This window comes from Panthera pardus, unplaced genomic scaffold (assembly GCF_024362965.1).
Source record: "Panthera pardus isolate Hobbes unplaced genomic scaffold, ASM2436296v1 HiC_scaffold_12, whole genome shotgun sequence".
Lineage (NCBI taxonomy): Eukaryota > Metazoa > Chordata > Mammalia > Carnivora > Felidae > Panthera > Panthera pardus.
In genome coordinates this window covers 57,913,205-57,932,208 of record NW_026526677.1, presented here as the reverse complement: position 1 = coordinate 57,932,208, position 19,004 = coordinate 57,913,205, and the positions used below count along the sequence as shown (strand labels likewise).

Genomic DNA, 19,004 nt, shown 5'->3' with positions numbered 1-19,004 from the left:
ATTTTATAGTGTCAAAGTTCATGGATATCCCATAATTTCTTAGATTATCTGTAGTACATAGTTATAGATCTAAGAGTATGATTGAATACTATGGTATATGTATGCATTAATATGTTGTCATAATGGTGCCCTGATTATATTTTACTTGTATTGTTATTAAAGTATACTTCTAAAAGAGAAAATAATACATGATCATTTTATTAACGAGTCCCTGAGGAATCTTTATCAGCAACATCCTTTCATATTACTTTAGTCCCCTGTTGACAGTTTCTACTTGATTAATTTGGTATGGTTCTTTATAAAGCCAAAGATCTCTACTGTAGCAAAAAATATCTGGCCTACATTTCAAGTAATTATAGCTGTATTTACCTATCAACTAGGTTTATTGGGAAACTGGTGCCCAGATCACATCTCCTCATGACAAAGAAATTCTGAAATGTATAGAAGAATGTGTGGAACCTTGGAATGGTTCCTGGAATGATAATTTAGTGGATACCAGCCCACTGAAGAGAGATCCTCTGCAGGACATTTGCAGAAGATACATGGAAGATCTTAAAAAGATCTGTTTTCACAGGTATCTACGGGGGGAATGTAGGATAGTATTACCATACAATAAGATAAATAAAGGAAAGACATAGGGATAAAAATGTGTTGGCTATGGATTATATGAAGAATATAGCTAAATAGCACTATTCATCATAGTTAAAAGGTGAAAATAACCCAAATATCCATCAACTAATGAATGGATAAATAAACTATGGTATATCCGTACAACAAAATATCATTCAGCTGTAAAAAGAAATATTGATGCATACCACAACATGGATAAACTTTGAAAACATGCAAAGTGAAAGAAGCCAGTCACAAAGGACCACATACTGTATGATTCCATTTATAGGAAATGTCCAGAGAAGGCAAATCTGTAGAGACAGAAACAGAAAGTATATTAGTGATTGCCTATGGCTGGGAGGAATGGGAGCATTAGGGGGTGGTGGCTCTGGGGTACACAATTTCTTTCTGGGGTAATGAGAATGTCCTAAAATTGATTATGGTAATGTTTGAATAACTGAACGTAGTAAAAAGCCATTAAATTGTACATTTTAATAGAAGAATTGTATAGTATTGTATATTAATTGCTTCCTCATAAAGCCATTAAAAATTATAGCTAAATATATGTGTTCTCTGTATGAGATCAGGAAATTTCTTCTAAAATTTGATTTTGCCTTACTTCCATATTTTCTTACTATTCCATAAATAGCTAACACTACTGCTAGAAAGCATCCTGGCTTGCTGAGTTTATTTGCTTTATCCTAAAAAATAGATTTTAGCTTTTTCTCTAACTTATTTTAATTATACCACAAGTACCAAGTTTTGTGATATTGACTGAATAATTCTTTTCCTTTACAGGGAATTAAATTCAAAGACCACCTTGAAATTTGTACATACATCTTTTCATGGGGTCGGACATGACTATGTGCAGCTGGCTTTTCAAGTGTTTGGTTTTAAGCCTCCTATTCCAGTACCAGAACAAAAAGATCCTGATCCAGACTTTTCTACTGTTAAATGCCCAAATCCTGAAGAAGGAGAATCTGTGCTGGTATTTTTTTTTCTTTATTTAAATTATTATGAGTGCGTTAAACTTCATCAAATAGCTAGAACTCATTTGACAATTCAATGATTACTGACAAAAGTAGATACCATCTTACTTTACATAATTTAAATTATATTGGAGCCATATATTCTGTTTTATTTGAAATCTCTATAGTAGATATTTCTACTTCTAGGCTTTTTTTTTTTAAGTGTATTTTTTTATTTTGAGAGAGAGAGGGAGGCGCAGAGTGAGAATCCGAAGCAGCCTCTATACCATCTGCACAGAGCCTGATGCAGGGCTCAGTCTCACAAACCAGGAGATCATGACCTGAGCCAAGATCAAGAGTCAGACACTTAACCGACTGAGCCGCCCAGGAGCCCCTAGGCTTATCTTAAATTTAGCCAAACTTATATTCCTTCTAAAATTTATATCAACTAACATCATCCCTCCATTTAGAAATTAAATGAATTTAACATCTTTAATAAAATCCAATGATTTGGCTGTTTCAGGAACTTTCTTTGAGACTGGCAGAGAGAGAAAATGCCCGGGTAGTGCTAGCCACAGATCCTGATGCAGACCGACTGGCAGTAGCAGAACTTCAGGAGAAGTAAGTAAAGCCTGTTATTTAATTAAAAGCTTAAAACTTTGAAAAACAGTTTTTGATTTTAAGTCTTACAGGCTCATCGGAAATAATAACAATAAGAAAATAAATCTCCCAGAAGCCCACTATCCAAAGATAACCCTTAGGTTGATATTTTGCCATTTCCTTTCTATATTTTTTCTACTCAGATATTTGAGATATGCTATAATTGTTTCTATAAAATTGTTATTATACTATATATATTTTAATATTTTCATTGTCTTCCACTTAATATTGAACTATGAACACTCTTCATATTGCTTAAATATTGCTTAAAATATTCTTTTCTTTAAATTTTTTAATGTTTATTTTTATTTTTGAGAGAGAGAGAGAGAGAGAGAGAGAGGGAGAGAACAAGTGGGGGAGGGGCAAAGAGAGAGGGAAACAGAATCTGGAGCAGCCTCCAGGCTCTGAGCTGTCAGCACAGAGCCCGATGCAGGACCTCAAGCCACGAACCATAAGATCATGACCTGAGCCAAAGTCAAACGCTTAACCAACTGAGCCACCCAGGAACCCCTTAAAATATTAATTCTTAAAATGGAGTAATACCCCAACAGATTGCTTTATGAATACAATCATTTTCTAATCTTGGTCCTTTGGGTTGCTGTGGATTTTTATCATTATAATGTTGTGACAAATGTCCTTGCACAGACAGGATATCATAGTCTAAATTTTTCTCTCATTAAGTAAGAGAATAAAAGTTATAATGTAATAATTTTTCAGCAGACATTGCTGCCATTTCTACCCAAAGTTCACCCCTGATGAGGTAGAAATGGTACTAAATGTTTTCTCAAAAATCTCATATAATAGTTCTTAGATTTTCCTATGTGAAGGATGGTAATTTGTTTGTATGTCTTAGGGTCAAGAAATTTTAATAAGAAGTTATAAAAGTGTTGAACTGAATTTTCATTCTCTCTCCAGTGGTCATTGGAAAGTTTTCACAGGGAATGAGTTGGCAGCTTTGTTTGGGTGGTGGATGTTTGATTGCTGGAAGAAAAATAAATCAAGAAATGCTGATGTGAAGAACGTTTATATGTTAGCCACCACAGTCTCTTCCAAAATTTTGAAGGCAATTGCACTTGAAGAAGGATTTCATTTTGAAGTAAGAAAAGATAATATCTGTGTGCTACTTTTCTAAATCAATTTCTTTTTTAAAATTACATGAGCTATTACTTAAACGCATTAATCTGACAATTTTTTCAAGTTTATTTATTTTGAGATAGAGAGCACGAGCTGGGGGAGGGGCAGAGAGAGAGAGGGAGAGAGAGAGAATCCGAAGCAGGCTCTCAGCGATCAGCACAGAGCCTAATGCAGAGCTCAAACTCACAAACTATGAAATCATGACCTGACCTGAAATCAAGGGTCGGATGCTTAACCAACTGAGCCACCCAGGTGCCCCTCTAAATCAATTTCTATACAATAAATTCACCTCCCCACTAAAACTGACTTTTATTGATTTGATTTATAATCCCCCCTTTTTTCTAATTCTGTTAAAATTTGCTCATCTTCTGACAATTCAGACACCTTGAGCCAAGTTCATCCAGTATGTGAATTTCTGGAACTAAGATAAGATGTACTTTAAAAATTGAATTAATGCTTATTATTTCATACAACAATACTTGGTTTTCATACTGAGAAAATCTTGCTCCTAGTGACCTCATCAGTAGCATAAACTCCATTCCAAAAAATTGTAGGTATCATCGACCACTGTTTAGGCTCTTCAGGTTCAGTCTTAAGAAAATTAAAGCAGTCTTCCAAATTGTAAATGAAGACCCAATGATTCTCCATCCAAAAAAACAAATAATGACTCACTCTCAGCACAGATCTGTAACCTCTGTGAGTCTCAGGCAGTTAAGCTGACAGTTTTTAGAGCTTCTGAGACTGATGCCAATTAAATTGCTTTTCCTCTGCCATCTTTGCCAAAATGTCAGTGTAAATGTCACCTCTGGGGCCTTTTTTTTTTTTTTTTTTTTTTTTTTTTGCCACAGCCAAGCTACAGGTCTTAACATTAATTGGCTGAATAAAATAAAATTATACCTGTTTTAATGAAATGGAACTTTCATTCTCAGGCTTTTAAAGAAATACAAACAGCAAAAGAGCAGAAATTGAAAATTTATTCAAGCTTGAGATTCTGAATTATATTAATGTTAACATTCTCGTTAATATCTATGGCAAAAACAACATACAATGAGCACAAAAAAGAACCTGATTCTGGAGACCAATATTATAAATTTGCTTCCTTGTGTTGTTGTATGTAAGGAGGTAGCAGAGGTTTTTGGCTTTTATTTTTTCCCACTGAGGAAGTAGAGAGGTGAATTGGGAATCATAAGTTAGTAATGGTCAGCTCTAGAATCAGTGTCTATCACACGCTCTTTCTGTTGTAAAACAGTTCACGTCTTTTTTTTTTTTTTTAAATCTTTATTTATTTTTGAGAGAGAGCAACAGAGTGCAAGCAGGGGAAAAACAGACAGAGAGGGAGACACAGAATCTGAAGCAGCTCCAGGCTCTGAGCTGTCAGCACAGAGCCTGATGCAGGGCTCAAACTCACCAACCGCGAGTTCATGACCAGAGCTGAAGTTGGATGCTTAACCCACTGAGCCATCCAGGCGCCCCATAAAACAGTTCATGTCTTTATTTTTTTTTTAATGTTTTATTTATTTTTGATAGAGAGAGAGAGAGACAGAGCACGCATGGGGGAGGGGCAGAGAGAGAGGGAGACATAGAATCTGAAACAGGCTCCAGGTTCTGAGCCACCAGCACAAAGCCCGATGTGGGGCTTGAACTCGGGAACAACAAGATCATGACTTGAGCTGAAGTCGGACGCTCAACTGACTGAGCCACCCAGGCACCCCAGACAGTTCATGTCTTTAAAGTGAACAGTAGCTCATCAGATGAAAAGTCCTTGAATCTAATTACCAAAGAAGGGCTCAGTAACTCTCTTGGGTTTATTTAGGCCATGGTATTATAGTAAGGAACACTTGGTTCAAGCATATGCTGTGATAATGTTGTAAGTGCATCATTAAAAAGCTTTATGGCCTTCAATTATTCAGGGGGACTAAATCACACCCTTTGTAGGGTGCTCTTATATTAGTACTTATAATACAGCCTAAAAGACAGTTTCTGAGAAGCAGTGTAATTGAATCCTGGCTCTATCTCATATACGGCATAATCTTGGGCAAATTTACTGAGCCTCTATTTCAGCAACAGAGTTTTTGTAAGCATTTAAAAAGACAGTGATATAGAGCACCCGTTAACAGTGCTTGATAAATAGTGGATGATCATAATAGATGTGTGTATTTATGTTACTTTGTGACTATCTGTATCACCACTTTCAACTGCTGGACTGTATTTGGTGCAAATCACCTATTTGTGTGCTCAATGAATAGTAGTTTATCAGTCGTGGCAATGTGAATCCAAGCATTTCCTGGCTGTATGCTTACCACTTTATAAATCTGTGTGGACCAAACACCATAACAGAAGATCACTATGAGAGTGTTATGTGCGTTTAGCAATAGGCTTTACTATATTTTTATGAGGAGTCACTTAACTAGAGTGGCCTTCTGTGCATTTCAGGAAACATTACCAGGTTTTAAATGGATTGGATGTAGGATAAAAGACCTCCTGGAAAATGGAAAAGAAGTTCTTTTTGCATTTGAGGAGTCAATTGGTATGTAGTAAATATTAAAATCTTTGAAATTTGAATGAGAGCATCTTTTTAAATATAGTAATTCTATAGAGAGGAGTTTTTGTCTTCTGGTTTTGCATTTTGTGTTGTAAAAACCATAGAGAACTCAGAAATATGTGGCTGCATTTTTCATCGTGGGAAAAAAAGACCCTTAAAAATTCCCTAAATACCTTCAGTATCAATGGGTATCATCTATTACTAGGCTCTTAAATTCATTTGTTCTTCTGAAGAAATAAAACTATTGAAATTAGTATTTTTAATTTTTTTTAATGTTTATTTTTGAGAGAGAGTGAGACAGAGCATGAGTGGGGGAGGGGCAGAGAGAGGGAGACACAGAATCCAAAGCAGGCTTCAGGCTCTGAGCTGTCAGCACAAAGCCTGACACGGGGCTCGAACTCACGGACTGTGAGATCATGACCTGAGCCGAAGTCAGACGCTCAACCGACTGAGCCACCCAGGCGCCCCTGGAAATTATTTTTTTCAAGTCTATTTATTTATTTTGAAAGAGGGACAGCATGAATGCAGAGGGGAAGAGAGAGAGGGAGAATCCCAAGCAGGCTCCATACCATCAGCGTGGAGCCAGATGTGGGGCTCGAACCCATGAAACCATGAGATCATGACTTGAGCCGAAACCAAGAGTTGGATGCTTAACCACTGAGCCACCCAGGCACCACTAAAACTATTGAAATTATTATAGGCTTAAGTTTTCCCCTTTTTTCAAAAATGTGTTTTAATTCTCAGGTTTTCTGTGTGGAACTTCAGTTTTGGACAAAGATGGGGTGAGTGCAGCCGTTGTTGTTGCTGAGATGGCAGCTTACCTGGAAACCATGAACATAACATTGAAACAACAACTGATTAAGGTTTATGAAAAGTAAGTTATGTTATTATGAATTTCTAGTTTCAATTGCTAAATTTCTCAGTTTTTTGGTTCTCCTTTTAGATTTCTAAATTTGGTTTTGAAAATAGCCAATCCTTTTTAAAAAGTTCTAAAACTGAACTAAAGACTTCCACTTTCTACATAATACAATAATAGGCTTATCTTTAATATGTACTTTCCTGAAGAGTTATCTGACATCTGATTTTAACACTTTAAATTTTTGTGCAGATATGGTTATCACATTTCAAAAACGTCCTATTTCTTGTGTTATGATCCGATTACCATCAAAAGTATATTTGAAAGGCTTCGCAATTTTGATTCTCCAAAAGAATATCCAAAATTTTGTGGGACATTTGCTATATTGCACATACGGGATGTTACCACTGGATATGACAGCAGCCAGCCTAATAAGAAATCAGTAAGTACCCAAATATATTTTTTTAAGTTTTTTAACAATTTGTAGTACTTCGTACTATAGTGAAATGGTTGAAGTTCAAGCCTGTGAGTGTCTTGAAACTAGGGGATCCATTGTTTTTCTTCAGAGCAGTTTTTTTTTCAATTTTTTTTTTTTTGTTTTTTTAATGTTTGTTTATTTTTGAGAGAGAGAGACAGAGTGTGAGCCAAGAAGGGGCAGAGAGAGAGAGAGAGACACACACAGAATCCAAAGCAGACTCCAGGCTCTGAGCTGTCAGCACAGAGCCTGACATGGGGCTCAAACCCACGAACCGTGAGGTCATGACCTGAGTCATGACGCTTAACCGACTGAGCCACCGAGGTGCCCCATCTTCAGAGCAGTTGTAATCCCAGAGCCTCCCTGCCTCTGATCCTGTCCTCCTCTTTCTCCATGTGGGGAGATGGGAAAGAGAATTAGACAAAAAGAGAAAGGGAAGGAGAGAGGGAGAATGTGTGATGATGCTACATAATGCTGAAAATAAAGTCTAAAAGCCTGTTGTTTCAAAGTTCACAATTAACCCCCTTCTATTTGTAACTTCCCTTTTCGACCTTGTTCCCTATACCTGTAGCCAAATAGAACAACTTAATAGTTTCTTACATGCATACATTTTTATTATAAATTTCTCTCTTCTTGCTCAAGCTATTTCCTCAGTCTTTGTTTCCTTCCTATTGCTGCAGGTCCACACCTTAGCCATTATTTAAGACTTCAGACACATGTCACCTCCTCCACATACCCTCCTGGTCCCAAAATTAGATATCTTCCTCCTGAGGTTTCATTATATATGGTGCCTTCCTCTTGTCACTTATCACTTTCTATTTTATCATTGTGTTGTACGTGGCAGATACATTTCTGATACACCTCTGTGCCTCTCAAGGCTCCTGCCTACATGGTAGGTGCGCAACAAATATTTAAATGCTATAGATTGCTGATCATATGTATTTGGTTATTGTTATGGTTATTAGCCTAAATTTCCATTTATAATGTCCTGATGTCTCAAGTTGCTAGGGGCATAATATATTTTGGGAAATCTGCAACTCCTTGTGTATAATATAGCTCATAATCCTTTTGTGTGTGTAATTCATCTGGTCAGCACATATTGGTTCCCAGTCGTTGGTATTCTGTATATGTGCAAGGATGTGTGTATTTTTCTGTCTTTGTAAACTACTTGAAGAGAAGAACCAAATTTTTTGCTTCTTTTTATTTCACTACTGTTGCTGTGCTTAGAGTAGTTCTTGCTGTGATGCTTTTTTCCTATTAACCCCCTTTAAGCCTTATGATATTCATTATTCAAAGTACTTTCCTGTGTGTTCTCTGCAGATGCTTACAACAATTTTATAAGGCAGGTGCTATAGATGTTGTTAATCCCCTAAGGTCACTTAGTGAGTGTCAAAGACTTTGTTAGGTTTTTCTTCACATTTCAGATTGATATTCATGTGTATGTTCAATAGGCATTTATCAGAATCCTTTGGTGCTACAGGTACAGACACACTGGAGATAGAGCAATGACAAAGGCGCTGTTTCTACACTCAAGAGTCTAGTGGGGAAATGGAATGAAACTGATTACAACATGACAAATGCAACCAGGGGGTGCATAAGGTGCCATGGAAGAGCATAGGAAGGACCCCTGCTCGGATTTGGGAGGCTTATGGAATACATTCTAGAGGACTTTTGGGAGCTGAGTAAGAGTGGGAGTTATCCAGATGTAGGAGGAACAGTGGGTGTTCAGGCAAACGGAGCAGCAGGTGCTAGATCTGGAGGTGAGAAGGCATGTTCTCCTTCACAGAACCACAAGGAGTTCTCTACAACTGTAGTGGTAGTGTGGAGTTTGAGACAGAATGGCCTGTGCGGTGTGTGGGTTAGAGAGAGACAAACTCCCAGGCGGGAAGATCAGTTCATATGCTGTTTCAGTAATCAAGCTGAGAGATGATGGGAGCCTGAATTTTTTTTATGTTTATTATTTTTGAGAGAGAGATTGAGAGTGGGGTAGGGGCAGAGAGAGGAGGGGGGCAGAGGATCTGAAGCGGCTCCCTGCTGACAGCAGAAGAGTCTGATGCTGGGCTCGAACTCACGAACCATGAGATCGTGACCTAAACCAAAGTTGGATGCCTAACTGACTGAGCCACCCAGGTGCCCCTAAATTTAATATAGTAGCAGTGGAGATAGAAAGTTGGGCGAAGTAGAATACACAGGACTTGCTAATTGATGGTCTGTGAGTGAAAAAGAGGAGAAGAAGGTGTCTGGTTTTTTTTAAATTTTTTGTAACGTTTATTTATTTTTGAGAGAGAGAGAGAGAGAGACAGAGTGTGAGCAGGGGAGGGGCAGAGAGAGAGGGAGACACAGAATCTGAAGCAGGCTCTAGGCTCTGAGCTGTCAGCACAGAGCCCATTGTGGTTCTCAAACTCATGAACTGCAAGATCATGACCTGAGCCAAAGTTGGACATTTAACCGACCGAGCCAGCCAGGAACCCCAGAAGGTGACTGTTTTAAGCAACTGGTGTATGGTAATACCACTGAGGGAGGGGTTTCACGGAGAGGACCAGGCTCAGGACACCTGGTGAAAGGCACCACTGTCAAACCCATGTCACAGTACAACCCCCACAGGTCCCCCAAGATACCTTCATAGACAGATCTGTGGTCCAGGAAGAGTACAAGTGTTAATCCATATGTTCAATGTCAAAAGTAAAGCTTTATTTCTTTTTTTAACTTTTACATAAAAAGTATACAATTTTTTTGTACCCCAGTAGGTTATTTGGCCTGTCCTCTAGGATATGGGCACTCTGCTTTGGAAGCTATTGATAAACTGTGAAAGTGCTTTGAAATTGTAAAGCACTTTGCAAATGTAGAGGCAGTTTGGACTTTGGTACAAATAGGCCTGGCCTCAGCTTCTTGCTCTGCCACTTAAGCTGGTTACCTCGACTAGGTTGTTTACTCTTTTTGAAACTTGTCGGTAAATTGGAAGTAATATTTACTTTGGAAGATTATTCTTGAGGCCTAGAGACCATGTATATAACCCAATGCCAGTACTATTATAAATGTTAAGTACATGGTATATTTATAAATTATTATGTATGTACTCTCCTTTTGTATTTTATAATTCTTCTAAAAATATCTTCAGCTGTAAAAAACACATAACATAATAGGTACCACCGTAACTGTTTAAGCATGCAGGCCCAGCAGTGTTAACTATATCTGCATTATTTTGCAACAAATCTCCAGAACTTTTTCATCTTGCTAAACTGAAACTCCATACCATTAAACAACTGCCCCCGCCCCCCACCAGCCCTTGCCAACAGCCTTCTACTTTCTGTTTCTATGAATTTGACTCCTTTAGATACCTCATATAAGTAGAGTATATTTTACAACTCTTGAAAATGAAAAAGGTACTGAGTGTAACTAAGCTGTTGTTAAAATTGTGCATAGGTGCTGCCTGTGAGTAAAAACAGCCAAATGATTACATTTACTTTTCAAAATGGCTGTGTGGCTACTCTTCGGACAAGCGGGACAGAACCCAAGATAAAGTATTACGCAGAGATGTGTGCATCACCAGAGCAGAGGTGAGAATTGATTTTTTAAATATACATATATATATATGTATATATATATATATACATATACATATATGCGCATATATAAAGTTTATTGAGATACAATTCACATACTGTACAGTTTACCCATTCAAAGTGTACAATTCAGTGGTTTTTAGTATATTGTGCAATCATTGCAATCAATTTTTTTCTCCACGTATTCTTTTTTTTTTTTTATTCTCAAATTAGCTAACATAACAGTGTAGTCTTGGCTTCAGTAGATTCCGATGATTCATCATGTATAACACCCAGTTCTCATCCCAACAAGTGCCCTCCTTAATACCCATCATCTGTTTTCCCCACCCTCATCAACCCTCAATTTGTCCTCTGTATTTAAGAGTCTCTTATGGTTTGCCACAATTTTTTTTTTTTACTAACAATTTTAGAACATTTTCATCACCTCAAAAAGAAACACCATCCCCATTAGCAGTCACTTGCTATTCCCCACCCTCTTCACCCTGGGCAACCACCAATCTACTGTCATTATAGACTAGTTTATTGTGGACATTTCATATAATGGAATCATACAATATCTAGCCCTTTGTGACTGGCATCTTTTACTTACATAATGTTTTCAAGTTTCATCCATGTTGTTGCATGAATCAGCACTTTATTCCTTTTTTAAAAAAAATTGTTTTCATGGCCTAATGATATTCTGTTGTATGGGTTATAAAACTTTTTTATCCATTTTTCAGGCAGTGGACATTTGGGTTATTTCCACATTTTAACTATTAATGAATAGCAGTGCTACAAATATTTGTGCAAAAATTTTTGTGTGGACATGTTTCATTTCACTTGGGTATATAGGTGGTGTAGAATTGCTAGGTCACATGGTATTTCTATGTTTAACCTTCAGAGAAACTGTCAGACTATTTTCCAAACCAGCTGCATCATTTAGAAATTGAATTTTTAAATTTTAGTGAATTTTTATTACTGGAAGGTTCTGTGAGCTTTAACTGTTACATGTTGAACATAAAGAAATGATGAACAAATAATTTATTTTCAGACAATATTCATTTTTTAAATTTTTTTTTTAATTTTATTTTGAGAGAGTGACAGAGAGGGAGGGAGAGAATGAGCAGTGGAAGGGCAGGGAGAGAGAGAGAGGGAGAGAAAATCCCAAGCAGGTTCTGTGCACAGAGCCCCATGTGGGGCTCAATCCCACAAACTGAGATCATGACCTGAGCCAAAATCAGGAGATGGATGCTCAACCAACTGAGCCACCCAGGCGCCCCGAGAATATTCATTTTTTACATCAAATATGATTTGACTTAATCTGCCTAATTTATTGCCTTTTAAGAGTAAGAATTGTGACTAAATTGACTTTAATAAACATCTCAAATGCTATTTAAACTTACTAAAAATAGTACCTCGTCACTGATTAATATACTTTTGGGAAGGAGATTTTTTGGAATTGCCTTCAGAGTCCGAGGTACATTATTTTGTATGTTCCTAAGTCTTTGCATTTAAGAGTAGATTTTATTTCCTTTGGGGGCAAATAGACATCCTGAAGTCATTCAGAGTAGAGTTTAAAGGAAACCAAACTGGGTAATGCTGTATTTGGCTAAAACTAAAGGATGATTATTAAAGTAATAAAAAATGATTGTGAAGTCAGTTGAGAAGAAGCTTTCCTGGAAATCTTTTGGGCAACAGCAGTGATGACTTTGAAGCGCATACCTGTAAGTGTATATTTATTTTTTAAACATCTCATTTTTCTAGTCACATCTCCCTCTGTACCTGAATCATGCCATGTCATCCCATAATATCTACTGGGTATCCTTCAAAGTTTTCAGAAAGCCATTTTAGCATAGCACCTAGTGTTGGTGTTCTAGGCCATTAAATTGCCTAACTCAGGAGAAATCTGTAGATATACTGAAACTCATCCATGTACTGTGTACCAAGGAACTCCCTTTCGTGAAATTCAACTTCAGTTGGTGATAATTGTGTTTTGTGTGTGTGTGATCGTTTCCCCTTTAGTCTTGTTTTGTTTTAACTGAGTGAACTTCTGCTTTGTTAACAAATTGTTTGATCATCCTCTCCGGAATATGTCCTCTTAAAATTATAACAATTTAAATGAATTTTAAGGTGATGAAAATGAAGAATTTCAAAACCCTTAATCTTTCTCTTCAGTGACACTGCCTTACTAGAAGAGGAATTGAAGAAACTCATTGAAGCTCTGATTGAGAATTTTCTTGAGCCCAGTAAAAATGGACTGATCTGGCGTTCTGTTTAGTGCACACCAGTACATCATTTCTTTGCACTGGCACATGGAACAGAACAGCAAAGAACTCCATGTGTTGACGTCATATGAGCATTCTCTCCCTATCTCCTCTGGCCAAGTATCCTTTTACTTTTATTTTCTTTCTTTTGGTTGGCTGACTAAACAAACTATCAATTTGAAATGCAATGGTCTGGAGAGAAATGATTCAAATTTTTTCATAATCTTGAACAAAAGTCATTGCATTAAAAGTATTATAGTGACACGTTGTTCTTCCTTTAACAGAAAAAAAAAAACAATACATAAGTGAGTTTTCTTATTTAAGTGTGATTAAGCTTAGTTCCATATTATAATTGTGTAGAGCACGGTTTAAAAAAAAAAAGGCAGATAAATGTTATATAATTGTAGAGTTAGTTAAGGAAATTAATCTATAAAATTGACAAGAAAATGGCATTGCTCCCATAATACTGTGGGAAAGTGTCATTGTTATGTCACAGGTATTAACTTACAAAGTAGAGTATTTGAAATAGGGTATTTGCATTTTTAGCTTAGAACCGATGTTACAATATGTGGTTTCAGCTTCTCTTTTTCAGGTGCTCTTAATGTAGTGTGAACTTATTGTACGTATTTAAAATTCTGACGTTTACTGAACGTAAAACAATAGTGGCAATGCTCCTAGTGGTTTCGTTCTTGTCAGATTTCTCAGTGCCTTCTCAGGGTATGGTATGAATTAAAACAGTGTTCCTGCATTGAATATAATTTAATCAGCCAATTTTCAGACAGTTGAGGAAATCTTCCAAACTATGTAGGTGCTTCCCCTCTATAGCAAATAAATTTGCCCTTTAAAAAAATTTTATGAATGCAAATAAAAATGTTAATAAAAGCAAACTCAGTGTAACTATACTGAAGGATCTTCATGTTAGAATTCAGGGTCAGTAATCACAGCCTTCAAGTAAAGAAAAAAATCTGAACTGAGAAAGGAGCTCTAAATTTATTTAAATGTCTAACTTTGGAATTACATTTTTATAAGTAGATTTATTCCTTTATCAGATGAAGTAATGCTAATTTTACTAAGAAATAAAATATCCAGATTTTAGGTGTTAGAATAACACTAAAACTACATGTTTTAAAACTAAATTCCAGTTTGTTCTAACATCTTGCTGGCCACTGTAGAATTTCTGATTTCAAGAGTACTCTTTACCAATTTGGAAAAAAATTTTGGAAGGTCACTTTTGGTTGATTCCCCAGACTTCTAAAAAAGTCTTAATAGAGAAATACCGTTTAATCTTCTTAAAGTGTATCCTGTCCTATATAACTCACAGAATTAATAATTAAACCCAAGTGCTGTAGTTAAGAGGTAACAATCACAAGGCCTTGTGTGTAATTATACTGAACAAATAGCTAGTGGGATATAACTGGTATTAGAGAATTTATTTCCTAAAAAATAATAATAGCATAAAATTTAAACATTTATTAAATAACAGTTTGGTTTATTGCAGCTATCAGCTAACATTTGGTTGAACCCATATAGTCCAAGTATAATTTTCAAATTATTGTATTGCCACTATTGTTAATTTGTTCCTTTCTTATAGCTAGATCTCGTATGACTGTAGGTAATAGCTAGCTAAGGGTAGAGCACCATACTTCTGAATGACATTGTTTTCAAAGGCTTTGCACTAGGGAAAATGTGTATACTTTTTTGCTTTATTGGCTTTAAGGAATGTAGAATGTAACTTAGGAGATAGCCTATATTCTGCCAAGTATTATAAACAATGCTATATATATCAAAAATATGTATATTTGGCTTTAGTGTCTGTGTTTCCATGACTGAAGAACAAAGTGAAGCTAAAATGATATGATAGCCCATTCATAATCACTAAAGCCATGTCATGATTGTCATTCTATTATAAAGAGAACAGTTTGAGTGCTTTAATATAATACAATGTTTAAGTCATCTTAATCAAGGTGAAAAGTTATGAAAGCTTAGGTTATCTCAAAAATTTAAAAATCCAAAGTTAAAATTAACAAAATTTTACAAACGTTGCTGAAATGTATAGATTGAGGGAATTATTAGATTCTAGCCAAGCTCTCAAGTCTATGTAAGCATGGTATTTTAACATGAACTTGACATAGTGGGTATACAGTGGCCTAATAGAATAAATCAGTGATCCAAGTCAACCAGGAAGGGCAGAGGTGCTGGCCCATGAGTCTCAGCCTTGGGCTCTACATTGTTTAGCTTTTTCTTTATGAATTATATCACAAAAATGAATTCATTCTCCTTGAGTATATAGATCAAAACTGGGCTTCTCTAGAGTTTTGGGGAAAAGGAACAAACTAGTGGGGCAAGGTCAAAGAATACATTGAAAATAAGCAGTAGAAATAAACAAACAATAGAAAAGTCAATAAGATGGCACAGGAACAACTTCTTGTGAAGGGCAAACTAACCTCTCAAAAAGTAGGGAATAAACTGGCTGTGGGCAAGTTATTTAGCTGTGTTTGTTATTATGATGAACAAATAGCGAACCTTTTGCTTTCTTTCCTTTATTAGCAACCACTAAAAAGAAGCCAAGTTTTAGGAGGTGAGAAAAAGTACCCCTCTTACTGATTCAATTCCTGCTAGGATGTTGTGTCTTAGGATCATACGGGAACTGGGGAGGAGAGGACATAGCAGAAATAAAAAGGAATATAATACAAATTGGAAAATAAGACTTGTGAGAAAGAGTTCGAAGAATTAAGATCATTTAACTCTGGGGGGGAGAAAGCTGTTGAGATAGTTTAATAAGTCTTCCTAAGTTATTAGTTGAATCTTTTATTGAAAGGCTCAAAGTAAGAAGGAATATATCAAACTATTCTCTATCTTCAATGAGGACAGACTAAAAAAGAATAAGGATCTTTTTAAAAAAATTAAATAACAAATTTATATATTAAGGAATGTACTAAATGGATTTTAAAGGTTCCTTCCAATACGTTTTTTTAAAACTCAGGTTGGGACAACGATGATATCATAGCACTGAAAGTTACATTTGAGTTTTTGCTCCTTATCTAGAAGAATTTAGCTCACAAGAGACTTTTTGTATATGTTGAGTAGTAGAGGCATGAGTGCAGTCTTTATTCACTGCATAAAGACCTGCTCGGATATTATTTTTAATTTAACCTGGCAAATAAGTGAGACTGGAACACCATTTTATTCATCTTGAAGACTATATAGCATTATAGGATATTTGAGGGTTTTGTTTTAACTGTATTGTTATTTGGGTGTCCTAACTTCAGCAGAGAGGAAGACTCTGTATACTCTGGGCATAAAAGTGTGGATCCAGTGGAAAAAGACTGGATACTCTGGGCATAACTTTGTATAGGAAATAGACCTCCTATTTCTTAAGGAGGTTGCTTCTGGAATTGATCGAACAAAGGTATTAGCTGGAGTTTAATGGAGAAATTGTTCTATGAACTATGAATTGCTGCTATTGGTATTTCTTTCAGATGTTTTCCACTGATATTTGTGATGCTTGAAAAATCCAAATTTTGATTGGATAAATTTATTTTATGCCTTTTTCTCTCTACCTCCCTTTTTCCCTAGGTCCCCTCCCACATTTTGTTACTGTGAAAAGCTATTGCCCTATTACCTCACTGATAAGAAATCTTAATTGTATTCATTCAGAATGCTTTAAACGTGTTCATAAACTATGTCTGTTTTTTTGACTTTTGGTTATTTTGTTATTATTGTGAGAATATTTAAGACATTGTAAGAAGTAATTTTAAATCTATTTCATAACCTTTTTGGTCTGTCTGGATACTACTATATGTTAATTTATTATAGCCTTTTACAATTCACTTGTTTTTCTGAGATTGCTCTAGACACTGATGAGGAAAGAGTCATACTAATCAATTGAATGGTCAATTGATCTCACATATTATTTCAGGTTTCCTTGTACTTGGGGTATCCAAAGCACAAAATTTGAGGAAATCTTTTTTCACATTTGTCCCCACAGCATCTTACCATAAGCTGTAAGAAGTCCCAGGTGGAAGAAGAGGATCTTTCTTTGCAGGACTTAACACAGCACGATTTTCTTTAGTTCCAGGTGGAAACAAAGTTAAAGTTTTCCATTGGTTACTTTAAAAAATTAACCATACTATTACATTCATTAAATGATCTTTTCTCTTTGTTCATTCAAGACTGTGTACTTGAAAAAGAGGACATATAAGAATGAGTAACGTGTCCAAGGTAAGGGCAAATGACATATCTAAAGTTTGCTTCTCAAATTTTTCCACCCTAAAGCAGAAGAGTATAAATACATGGGGGGAAGGGGCCCAAGCACAAAATCTGAAGTAGTCTACCACTCGTGAAATTTCGTGTTCTGTCTTAAAAACGTAAGTTGAATTTTGCATTCTCCATAATAAAACTGTTTCGACATAAAGATGATTCCTTCAGTCTTCACGGAAACCAGTGCTGCCGGCAAGGAGCACCACATTTAGCACACGGCCTCTCAGTTTTCCCCCTCTGCCCTCCTCAATTGCCGCGTCCGCCTGGTGGTACACACACTGACTTTGGGAAATACAGACATAGGACATACCTAGGATATTCCCTGCCTTTTAAAAGCTGAACTTTGAAAGTATTAATGCCAAATTAAACTGAACTGAAACAGCTCCGTTACCACTGAGCCTTATATAATATTGTCAGAGGTGTTGGCCCGTTTGTTTTCGTTAACCCATTGGCATTTCTTGACCGAGAAGGAGCACCCAACTATCAGCTCCCTGAGAGCAGAGATCATGTTTTATTAGTTTTTCATACCCACACCCTCCCCCTGCCCCCCAGATATAGTACCTGTTATAGAGTGCCTAGTTGGTGACAGTAGGAATTAGGGGGTTGTATTTTAAAGAAACTAATAGTTTAAGTAAGAAACAATCAAAAATGTTAATTTTCTGATTCAGTTTTTTTAAGCATTTCTCATTGCTGGAATTTAGGATAAATCTTCATTAAGCATGCACACCCTTAAATACTGTTCCTTTTGAGAGAGCAGAGCATATTCCTATTTGCAAATTATATATAATGCCTAGTATTTTACACTCAAAGCAAGATGTTGGCCAAGTAGGCTAAGAACGTATCTATGTAGACTTAATATCACGGGTTATAAGTGCCATTTTGAGCCTAATAGTGCTACCTTCCAAGTGAGTCACAACTAATTTGAAACTATTTGGTATATTTTGTCCACTGTTATGATTCATCATATATCTTAAAAGAGGCACTCAAACAAGAGTCTGCATCTGTATATATGGTGAGGCCTTTTTGTTTTAGGCTAAAATAAACTCTTTGTATTATGTCATTGAATATGCCAGATAAAATATATACAGTTAAGAATGAATTATTTTTCTGACTTGTGCAGCAGTTGCTCAAAATTGTGCCCTTGTTTTAACAGTTTCTGTCAACATTTTCTCATTTTTTTCCCGATGAAAACACCAGGATGTATCATAAGTACTGCCTGTGAGAATTTGCACTTGAAGTGTTTGTGAGTGGATTTCTTGTGGTTTTAGCCAAATGAAGTGTTATCGGTAATAAACAGGCCTCTTTATAAGCATGAGTTTCTGTGTAATTTTTATTATCTTAATTACTGTGTGGTTCATAAAGTTTGGTATCCAAATGGAACATATTTTTGAAATATATGCATGGCATACCTAGAACCTACTTTCAGCCTAAATGAATATTCTAGCTTATTATTCACTAAACATGTTCATAAACTGGTTCATCAGAAGTCCCAGAAGAAAGAGCTAATATTCAAGTTTTTTCCATCTTATTTTTCTCTTTCTTTCATTTGACCTAATTTGTCTATTCACCTTAGCATCAGTTAACATAATAAAAAGTTAAATATATATTATAATATATTTGTTATTCCTGGTCCTTCCTTCCTGTCTTCCCTAAACTTGCACTTCCTCATTTCTGTTAGTGATAGGACCATTTTC

General features: G+C 36.0%; 1 protein-coding gene across 1 annotated transcript in view; it reads left to right on the top strand.

The window, feature by feature from the left end:
- Nucleotides 1-18,622, top strand: part of PGM2L1 (phosphoglucomutase 2 like 1) — a 50,930-nt gene extending 32,308 nt beyond the window's left edge. The window contains exons 6-14 of the mRNA XM_019449801.2: nucleotides 381-574; nucleotides 1,408-1,597; nucleotides 2,101-2,198; nucleotides 3,153-3,333; nucleotides 5,805-5,898; nucleotides 6,658-6,787; nucleotides 7,022-7,211; nucleotides 10,668-10,801; nucleotides 12,962-18,622. Of these exons, the coding sequence (XP_019305346.1) occupies nucleotides 381-574; nucleotides 1,408-1,597; nucleotides 2,101-2,198; nucleotides 3,153-3,333; nucleotides 5,805-5,898; nucleotides 6,658-6,787; nucleotides 7,022-7,211; nucleotides 10,668-10,801; nucleotides 12,962-13,064 (1,314 nt within the window). The 3' untranslated portion in view covers nucleotides 13,065-18,622. The remainder of the gene's footprint in view (nucleotides 1-380; nucleotides 575-1,407; nucleotides 1,598-2,100; nucleotides 2,199-3,152; nucleotides 3,334-5,804; nucleotides 5,899-6,657; nucleotides 6,788-7,021; nucleotides 7,212-10,667; nucleotides 10,802-12,961) is intronic.
- The last annotated feature ends 382 nt before the right edge of the window (nucleotides 18,623-19,004 follow it).